At 39.8% G+C, this 10,360-nt stretch overlaps 1 protein-coding gene across 1 annotated transcript in view; it reads left to right on the top strand.

The window, feature by feature from the left end:
• The window catches only part of IFI44L (interferon induced protein 44 like), a 45,975-nt gene extending 37,545 nt beyond the window's left edge, over positions 1 to 8,430 (top strand). Inside the window, 1 exon segment of the mRNA XM_021690317.1 lies at positions 8,350 to 8,430. Coding sequence (XP_021545992.1) covers positions 8,350 to 8,430 — 81 coding nt within the window.
• Positions 8,431 to 10,360: the final 1,930 nt, after the last annotated feature.

The following is a 10,360-nucleotide window of genomic DNA, read 5'->3' on the forward strand; positions in this document are numbered from 1 at the left end:
TCTGCCAAGAACACCTTGAATTTTGCATAACTGGATCCCGCTCATTATTGATTTCTCAGCCAGCTGTCACCTTCTTAGAAAGGCATTCCAGAATAAGCTTTGTAATGCTGGTCCTGGTGCACAAGCCTAAAATATTGATTATCTGGGCATTTGCATTAGTCAGCTCAGGCTGCCGTAACAAAATACCATAGAGTGGGTGGTTTAAACAACAGAAATTTCTTTTCTCACAGTTCTGGAGGCTGGAAGGCTGAGATCAGGGTGGCAGCAGGTCAGGTTCTGGTGAGAGCCTTAACCTGGCTTGCAGAAGGCTGCCTTCCTGCCGTGTCCTCACATGGTTGAGAGAGAGCTCTATTGTCTCCTCCTTTTCTTATAAAGGCGCCAATTCTGGTGGATCAGGGCTCTATTCTTATGGCCTCATTTAACTTTAATAACCTTCTTAAATACCCCATCTTTAATATAGTCACATGGGGAGTTAGGGCTTCAACACAAATTTTGAGAAGACACAATTCATCCATAGCAGCCTTTATAGAAAAAGTTTGACACTCCTGGTCTATACCAAAAAATCTCATCTTTCCACTCTACCACATTGCCCATCTATCTGGCATAAATATTTTACTGGTGTTTAATGTTGCAGAGCGCATATGCATTTTCCATAAAAAGTATTATGTATGTAGAGAGGAGTCAGGTGAGAAATAATTGTGATGTTAGTTATAAAACACTAACCAGCTTTTTTAATTTTATAACATTCTCGCTTTTGTCCTCTCATCAAATTCCACTGTTAGAACAAGAGAAAATAAATTTAAGAATGGAATGAACATATGTATATGAAGGATGAAGACTGAGCATGACCATTGGGTTTGTCATTGGTGGTTGTCTATGGAACCGACAAGAGCAGTTTCTCTTCTAACAGGAGGGGAGAGAAGCCCTAATGGACAACGTTGAGGAGAGAATAAGGGTATGGATTTGAAGGTTCAGAAGGAAAATAGCACAAGCACTGAACTTGCCTCATGAGACCTGAGACTGAAGCTAATCTCTGCCGCTTTTACTAATTGACTGATCTGGGAAAAATCATTTAATTTCTTTGAATCTCATTGTGTTTCTCTGTAAACTGAGTGTAAAATAGCACACACAGGTTTGTCATGAGGATTAAATGAAATAATGCAGGAAAGTGCATAATGCACATGATAGGCACTTTACAAGTACCACTGACTTTTTCCTCTCATATTCTAGTCATTCAATCTACCCTCTTCTTCAGGAAATGAAGGTCTCCAATGTAGATAGTCACAGCTGGCTTTTCCAAGCGCCAGGGAACTCTGGTGTTGTGAATACAAAAACTCCTAAAAAAAAAAGATTCTGCCGCTCTGGTTTCCTTACCTGTGCATGATGTGCACTAAGCATAAAGACCTCCATCTCAGTTCCTGGAGGCCACCCACATGGGAGAGCAAGAGGATGTTTGCACCAGATCCTGAAAATGCTCCTTGGGATCTGTCAAATGTTTCTGATCTGAGGTCCATCCATATCTAAGGTGTACGTGCCTGGGGACTGAGTGATGATAGAACATTTATAAGCCAAAGATGATGTACTTTTCCCAGAAAAGAAAGATTTGGTGCTGAGAGGTTGTAGGAGGTCCGTTGTGTGTTCCTATTTAATTGCATTGCACGTGTGCTTATGCCCATAATAGAAAAATGGGCTGAAGGAGCCGGTGAGTGGTTTCCCTCAGTCTTCAACAGTATTTCTTCCCCCCAGGAGATTCAGTTTCATAGCAGGCCACGCTGGTACCCACAATCAAAGGAAATTGAGTTATTCCAACTGGGAGACTTGCCACGTTCAATTTGCCTTCTTTTAAACACGTGTCCTTATTTCTGTCTACTTCCCCACCCCTGCACCTGTCACTAGAAAAAAAAAAATAGTCCCCTTAAGCTTCATAATTAAAAAATGCTTTACTGATTAAAATATTTGTTTATGTAATAATGATAATAATAACTAATTACATCCAGCTTGATGAGTTTTATATCATGTTTCAGCCAAGTAGGGCTCAAAACAGCTGAGCTATTAAATCCTGATAAGTGATAATGGAAAAGACTGCTCAGCCTTAACTATAGTGATGTTACCAGCAGCGCTATAATTATAATTTCCTCTTTCATTAAGGGCCATAATTTGCCATTGATTTTTATGTAAAACCCCATTGACTTCAATGGGAATTCCTTACATATAGCAAAGGGAAACTATGACTTTTGTTATTTCCTTGAATGTTCCTAAAACATTTAAACTCTAATTCTTTACAGTGTGATGGGATCATCCTATTCTACTTTATTTTCTGTAAAAAGTGTACATAAAGCTACTACAATTCTGCTTAGAATGTTTATTGCTTTTGGACAAGTTCAGTGTAGAATCATATTTTCAAGAGAACTATAACACAAGTTGTGTCTGAGGTTTGATACAAGTTCAAGAGAACAATCTTCATAGAATCTACAGAATCCCTTTACTCATACTTCGTCCACATTTCACCCTGTTTTATTGTTGTTTTTGTTTATTTGTGTGTATGTATGTGTGTGTTGATAGTGTCTGAAGTCTGTGAACTTCCTGAGATATGTTTGCATGAGATATGAGATATGCTAAGGAGGTGAATTCCGTTTTCCTCCCAAATATCCACTCACCATTCCAGTCACCTTATCTCCTACACTCTCCACCGCCTTCTCCACTAATGAACACAGTCTCTTGCACCTAGATGCCTTCTATTATAGGGCACAACCACATATATTGTCAGGCCAGCATTTCGCTTGCCATTAAAGCAGTAGAAACTTGGGGCACCTGGGTGGCTCAGTCGTTAAGCGTCTGCCTTCGGCTCAGGTCATGATCCCAGAGTCCTGGGATCGAGCCCCGCATCAGGCTCTCTGCTCGACGGGAAGCCTGCTTCACCCTCTTCCACTCCCCCTGCTTGTGTTCCCTCTCTCGCTGTCTCTCTCTCTGTCAAAATAAATAAATAAAATCTTAAAAAAAAAATAAAGCAGTAGAAACTTACTAGATCTCTTATCAGTATTCCTCATGTCTTCCTCCCTCCCTCCCTCCCTCTCTCCCTTCCTTCCTCCCTCCCTCCCTTCCTTCCTTCCTTCCTTCCTTCCTTTTCCTTTTCTTTTCCCCTGCTAAGGGCTTGATATTCCCTAATGAGAAGTTTGGACACCCCCATATTGTTAGTTAAAACAAAAGCATGAGTAATTTTCATTGTGGGAGGGAGCACCCACCTCCAGCGCTTGCTGAGCATCCTGGAAGAAGGTCCTGGGGATGATGGTTGGCTGGGGAGTCTATCTTTAGGAGTGGACCTGACTCCGGGCCCATGCACAGTGTTGGGGTTGGGGGGGGCATGAATCATGGTTCTCCTTTGCCTATGATTTTCTAAAACAAAGTATGCCCAAATGGTTCAAGGTAAACGTGGTTTCATGAGCATGCATCAGTCTGGGTGTGCCTAGGGATTTCAGCTCTGCCACTATCTCACCAGGTGAATGGGGACAAGTTACCCAACCATTCTGGGCAAAGTTACTATTATAAGCTGAAGGTTAAGAATCAAATGACACTAGGTCCTGTATCATCAGTTATTGCTGCTTAACAAACCAATCCAAAATTCAGATGTCAAACAATAATTTATTCCTGCCTATGTGCCCATGTCGGTCATGGGGATAAATAGATATAGGGTGAGTGCAACTGGCTGGTTCCGCTTCAAACGGCAGATCCAGCTGAAATTGTTTTGAGGGCCGAGCTCAGATCTGTTCTACCTGTGTTTATTCTGGGCCCAGGCTGAGGGGGCAGCAGCTAATCTGGGGAAGCTCTTCGTATAGTGATATCAAAGGCACAAAGTAAAGCCAGACTCCCAAGCATTTGCCAAGGCTCATTTTGTGTCAGGTCTGCTAACATCCTGTTGGTCAAAGTAAGTCGTGGGACTTTTTCTGAAGTCATGGTATAGCAGGGAAGTATATTTCTTCCATTGAGGTGGGTAGGGAAGAGGAATATTGTGAAGAATAAGATTATAAGCAGAATTATTTTTTTCTAGATATTTATGTTTCCATTGTATGTGTTGGTACTTCCAGAAAGGAGGGGTTCCACAGAATGCATTTTGGGGGGGAATTTTTTAATTGTGGAGATGGGGCTCTAGGGATAAAACAAAGCTTTGAAGTTACTAATCAAGTAAACACCATGAAAAACTTCCCTATGTTAATTTTATTGTTTCTGTCTTTTAAAAAAAATTCATCAATTGATTTGTTAATGTTTATGGGCTGGGCAAAACATGAGGCACAGTGCTGTTGGGGTCCAGAGAGGATACATGCATTGCAAGAAATTTGAGGTAGAATCTCTGAGGGAAACATTACTACACCATTTTATGGAATGGTGTCTTATTAGAAATAGTAGCATAGCAGATATTAATTTGTACAGAATATATAATCATTTGTGCAAAAATATAACTTCCTTTTCCTATCACTGGACTTAACTTCTCTTTCAAGCCACCTTCCCGTCCGAAGGCAGGAGAGGTGTTTACTTTCCTCCTTACACTTACAGGTACATTCAATCAAATTCAGGGATTCTTTTTTTGGTGAGGGATCATTTCAAGTTTCAACTAAAAGGAAATCAAGATTTTCTCCCTCCTCCTTGTTCTCTTTGATTATAATTCTCAGTCCCGGGGCAATGACCCACTGCTGTGGTGTCAGTGGGCAGAGGGGCCTGCCTTCTGCTGGCATCCATTGAGGTAGTCCGACCACCTATTGCGCCTTCACATGGTGTCATCCCTTTATGTCTTCTGAGTTTGGAAGTCAAGTGCATGATATTGGACTGTAGGTAAATTCTCCCTTCCCGATTCTGAGGATCCTTTGGTGTACTTTGTTTTTGCAAACTCATGCCACACTGGAGATATGAAAAGCAAAAACAAACAAAAAATGTTGGCATTTCTCAGCATCCTGTCGGGGTGCATGCTGAAGCCCTATGAGGATGGCTTAGAGTGTTTCTCTTGGGTATCTCTGTGTAGATGCTCTCTCTTCTCTCCTAGGATATTCCCCATGACTCCAGAAAGGTAATGAGTCACATACCTCCCAGTCCATAGATCCCTCAATTTATCTTGGCCTTTGATTATTCCTCCCCGCAAGGCTATAGGTAGGGCTTAGGTCAGTGGGCCACTAACTAAGGTTCCTTTTTCTCCAATTCTTCTTTCATCCAAAGGTCATGGATGATCTTTATTAAGTGGGCCACAGATGCCAAGGAAAAAGTGTTTTCCCATATTATTTTAAATATTTCTACTCTTTCCCATAAATTTACCAAATGACCTGGCTTTTTGTGATCTTTGAAGCCAAGAATGTGACCTCTTTCTTCACTAATCCTACTCATCCTAGAGGTGATGAGTTGCCCTAAGAAAAGATGATCACGGGCGCCTGGGTGGCTCAGTTGGTTAAGCGACTGCCTTCGGCTCAGGTCATGATCCTGGAGTCCCAGGATCGAGTCCCGCATCGGGCTCCCTGCTCGGCGGGGAGTCTGCTTCTCCCTCTGACCCTCCCCCCTCTCATGTGCTCTCTCTCATTCTCTCTCTCTGAAATAAATAAATAAAATCTTTAAAAAAAAAAAAGAAAAGATGATCACAGGGCAAGAAGGAAGGAAGAGAACAATATGCCAGTCAATATCTCCCTGTATCATCCCTTCTCAACAGTTTTAGGAAATGAGAAAATCATACTTGAACAACAGTCATGGTTTACAATGGTAAGACTCCTCAGTGTTTTCACGTATTTTCACAACATCATCCCATTGAATTCTCACAGGTGGCTCTCCTCTCTGGGGTGGAGCTGAGATTTGCAGCTGTGGAAGTGTGGCTCTGCTCTATCACTTAATGAGCGGTGTCTCCTGGGACTGTTGCTTTTGCAGGGGTAGAAAATCCAGGTACCCATGCACCTGGAACCACCTTGGGGAAAATGCTGCTTTTCAAGCATAATCCTTTGTTCCTTTTTTTTTTTAATTCGTAAATTTGAAATTGCTAAATAGCAGTGGATATTTATTGAGGCTTTGCCAGATGTACTAAAAGATGCTTCTATTCATAGAGATTTAGCCTCTCAAAAACTTCAAGGATTCAACCTAAAAGGCAGAGCTATTTAAGCTCACAAGCATACGATTCTGTCTTCTCCACTTTCTGCTTGCCCACTCTATTGGCTCCTAAAGTCCGGTGTCCTCAGTGAGCCTAAACCTAGGCTCAGCCTCCTGCATAAGTATATAAAAAGGCTGCGAGGAAAAACTGAAAGAAAAATTTCACTTCGCACTGTAAATCATTACTAGGGCACGAGACCTTCGGAAGTTCATAGAAAGGGAAGCAAAGTCATTCTCTTGTTACAAAGACTGGTGTCTAATAGAGCCTAATTCAAATCCTGTTCCCACGATGTATTTAAACCATGTGACCTCAGGCAAGTAACCAAACTTTCTGTTCACTCATCTCTAAAATGGGAGTAATAAAAGCAACTACTTCATTGTTTTGTTAGGATTAAGTGAATAAATATAGGAGTTAGACCATTTGTGGGTTTAGAGAAAATATGGCTCTGTATTACTATGATATAACTCCTTATGAAGGAAGTGGAACAATTTCTTTTTTTCCTTTCTTTCTTCCTTCCTTCCGTGCCCCCTTCCTTTCTTTCTTCCTTCCCTCCATTGTTCCTTCCTTTATTTGAAACTACCATTTTCCATCATTTTTCTGATCAATGAAGATTGTTTTGATTGGTCCAGTGTGTCCTCCACCCCCAAATATTACTGATATTTCTTAATTTTATTTCTATATTTTATTTTATATTTTTAAAGATTTTATTTATTTATTTATTTGAGAGAGAGAGAATGAATGAGAGAGAGCACACATGAGAGAGGGGAGGGTCAGTGGGAGAAGCAGACTCCCTGCTGAGCAGGAAGCCCGATGTGGGACTCGATCCTGGGACTCCAGGATCACGACCTGAGCCGAAAGGCAATCACTTAACCACCTGAGCCACCCAGGTGTCCCTATTTCTATATTCTAAAAATAACCTTTTTATTTTGGAATAATTTTAGATTTAGAGTAAGGTTGTAAAGATAGTAAAATGAATGTCCCATATACCCATCAGCCATTTTCCCTTAAAGTTAATGTCTTACCTAATCATGGGACTTTTGTCCAAACTAAGAGATTAACATTGGTATATTACTATTAACTAAACTAAAAACTCTATTTGGAGTCCACCAGTTTTTCCTTCAGTGTCATTTTTCTATGCCAGGATCCAATGCAAGATATTGCATTGCATTTAGTTAGTTCTATTTTTAAAAGAAAATATATATTCATAAAACATAAATCTTCAGAAAAAATGAAACCAACCACCATTGATTTGTTTATAACACACTGATTTTGATAAATTAAGCAAAAGTGGCAAGAAATTAGAAAGTTTTGATTCTTAGGTCCCATTAATATGGCTGTATTCTGTCTGTAGAATGTCCCAACACACTTTTGTATTTCTAAAATTGCTCGAGAAAATAAGTAGAGTGAGGTCAGAAACTATGATTATTTATTCAGTCAGGATCTTTTCAGGAGAGACATGATATACATTATAAATGCCATTAATTATGTACAGTCATTTAAGTGTTTGGATTTTAGTTTAATTGGGATAAATGCTACTTAGTTTTAATTTGTGTAAGTATAAGAGTAATACAAATAATATACAAATTATCTTGTTAAATCATAGTTTGACATTCACTTAATTTTTGTTACTTAAATACTGGTTGACCTTGGTGAAGTTATTTAACTTTTTTTGCTTAAATTTGATCATATAAAAATAAATTTAGATGGTCTTGAAGGCCCAGTTAATCCTGGAAATCCCCTATGTTTTATTTTATTGAGTTATATTTTCCACATTTTATTTATTTCATATTTATTTTCACAGTAAATCATGCATGGCTTAAGTCTGCTAAATATTTTTCTTAAATTCTCTTGGAAAAATAAGTTTTTTTGGAGGTCTTAACACACTTTGATAACTATAGAGCATTACATTTGTCAATGGATTAGACCATTTGGTTTCAATAGGTGCTGGTAAATTTAAGGATTGCTTTTTTAAGGCTTAAGAGGAACACTCCGCTCAGGGATAGAAGAGGAAGTGTGGTTTGGAAATGATGCCTCTACACAAAGAAAACATGTACAGCTGACCTCAGAGTCTCACAAGAACCTCAGAGGTATCTCTGGGCATCATCTTCTAGTCTCAGTGTAAATACCAAAGAGTGTCATTGAGAAACCACAGCTTTGGCCAGCCAAAGTTCAACTTCCGTCTATGCTTTACCCCATTTTTTCTTCTTTTACCATAAGTATTGTACTTGTGTTTTTAGGCAGGTCCCTTGAAAGCACTACTTATGGCTTACAAAGTAGCATTTTTGGTCCACCATTCATCATCTTCCATAAAAGCCTGACGAACTTGTGGAAGGTTTTAGTTGAGACCCCGCTCAGATTTGTATGTGACCTGGAAGTATGTCACACAGAAGTCTTCCAGGTGGACCTCTGACCTTTTATCAAGTGCAAAGAGGGCTTGCTGTAGTCTTTTCATTATTCATTATGCCACAGAGTTTATTACATGAAATTTCTCTTTACATTTTGTTTGAGCTTTCAACTGATTCTGAAGATATAAATTGAGTAATGTTTTCCTGAGGGGGTGATGTTTCCAAGAGTGATCCTCTGGGTTTGGAGAACTGTACTGCAGCATTTTAGAATCTGTCATTTATAAAGAGTATAAATCCTTCCACTTATTTTTGAAAAGTGGCTTTACAAATGAGTTTGATGTTTGAGACTGAGTGCAGTTATGAAAATTACACTTTAGTTTCATTCTGGCTGGCTGGGATTAGCCTAAACATGCATATTTTTCTAAAACATGTCCCATATCTGACAAGAAAGGTGAACCGCTATGATTGCTATCATAACAGGATATTTAATAGTCTGTCTGTGAAATGGAAGTAGTTGTAAGTTAACTGATATTATAGTACACTTATTTGATGCATAGTGCGTGGTTAGATTCTATCCTATAAGAAAGATTATCCATTTTACTATCCTTGTTGCTGAACACATTGGATGGTTTTTCTGTCACTGAACATGGCGTCTAGTCGTGTTAGAATGGACTGCAAACCCTCTAGCACCTGGCGGAAATCTGCATTTTCCACTGCCCTGGTGTGTGCTCCTGTCACTCAGTCCTCTGTAAGTTTCTCAATGTTCTTCAACTTCCTCTGGATTCTCTCACTTCCATAGTTGGCTCACATCACTTCCTCCTTCTGGAATGTCCATGTCTGCCATCACAGCTCTGACATCTCACCCGTGGTTCAGGATTCCATTGACCTGCCACCTCCATGAAGCGTGCGCAGTGTCCAGCCGTCCCCGACAAGTTGTGGTTACTGAACACGTGTTCATTCTCTCCTTCCTTCTTCATCTCTTTTTTCCAGTGTATCCTCCCAGTCCAAAGTATATTTTTCCTTTTCAAGCATCTTGTATTTCTGTAGCAGCAGAACAATTATTCTCCCAAGTTTAATTTTGTATGTGTTTTCCTTCTTCTAGCCTAGAACACGCTTGCTGGAAGGAACCATGCTTTGTGCATGGTCTCTCACGGGGCCTGATGCTGAAGTCTTTGCTCTTCTCCTCGCAACAAACTTTCCTTCTTTGACAGCAGATCCATGCTGGTTTGTTTGGTCAACTTGTATTTGGGCTAGTTCTGCGGGGCACGGCTCTTCTTCTATTAGATGGTAAGTTCCTTGAGAGCATGTTTCACGTCTGAGTCCTCTTTTTATCCTCGAAAGTACAAGGACAGTACCATGCACATAGTTAGTGCTCATTAAATCCTTACAGAGTAAGAGAAATAGCCTGTTCAGCCAGTGTGCAGGACTGTAGCATATTCCACAGTTCCATAGAAAATGACATTTACTGTCCACTTTTAAGTTTTTAAAAAAATTTTTTTTTTTAGTAATCTCTACTCTCAACATGGGGCTTGAACTCATGACCCCAAGATCAAGATTTACATGTTCCTCTGACTGAGCCAGCCAGGTCCCCTACTGTCCACTTTTTAGAAGAGGAATATATCCCATTAGGTTAGAAACAGAGAGAGAATGAAGGGGGGTTGTCATGTAACTTAAATCACATTCTAAACCTGGATGGGAGGAGGCTGGTGATGTTGATAACGTAGGGAGAAATTAGCCATGATTTGAAATATTTAATTGTTTCAGGAAAAAAGTGATAATCCTGTTACCTTTGGTTTAAACTCTGTTTCTGAGTTGCATGTCAGTCATGTTTGTAATATTTCTCTAGTCATTGAGGCTTTTCCTGTTTCCATTTTAGTGTGTCACAAAATGTAGGGCTCCTTAA

This window comes from Neomonachus schauinslandi, chromosome 4 (genome assembly GCF_002201575.2).
Source record: "Neomonachus schauinslandi chromosome 4, ASM220157v2, whole genome shotgun sequence".
Classification (NCBI taxonomy): Eukaryota; Metazoa; Chordata; class Mammalia; order Carnivora; family Phocidae; genus Neomonachus; species Neomonachus schauinslandi.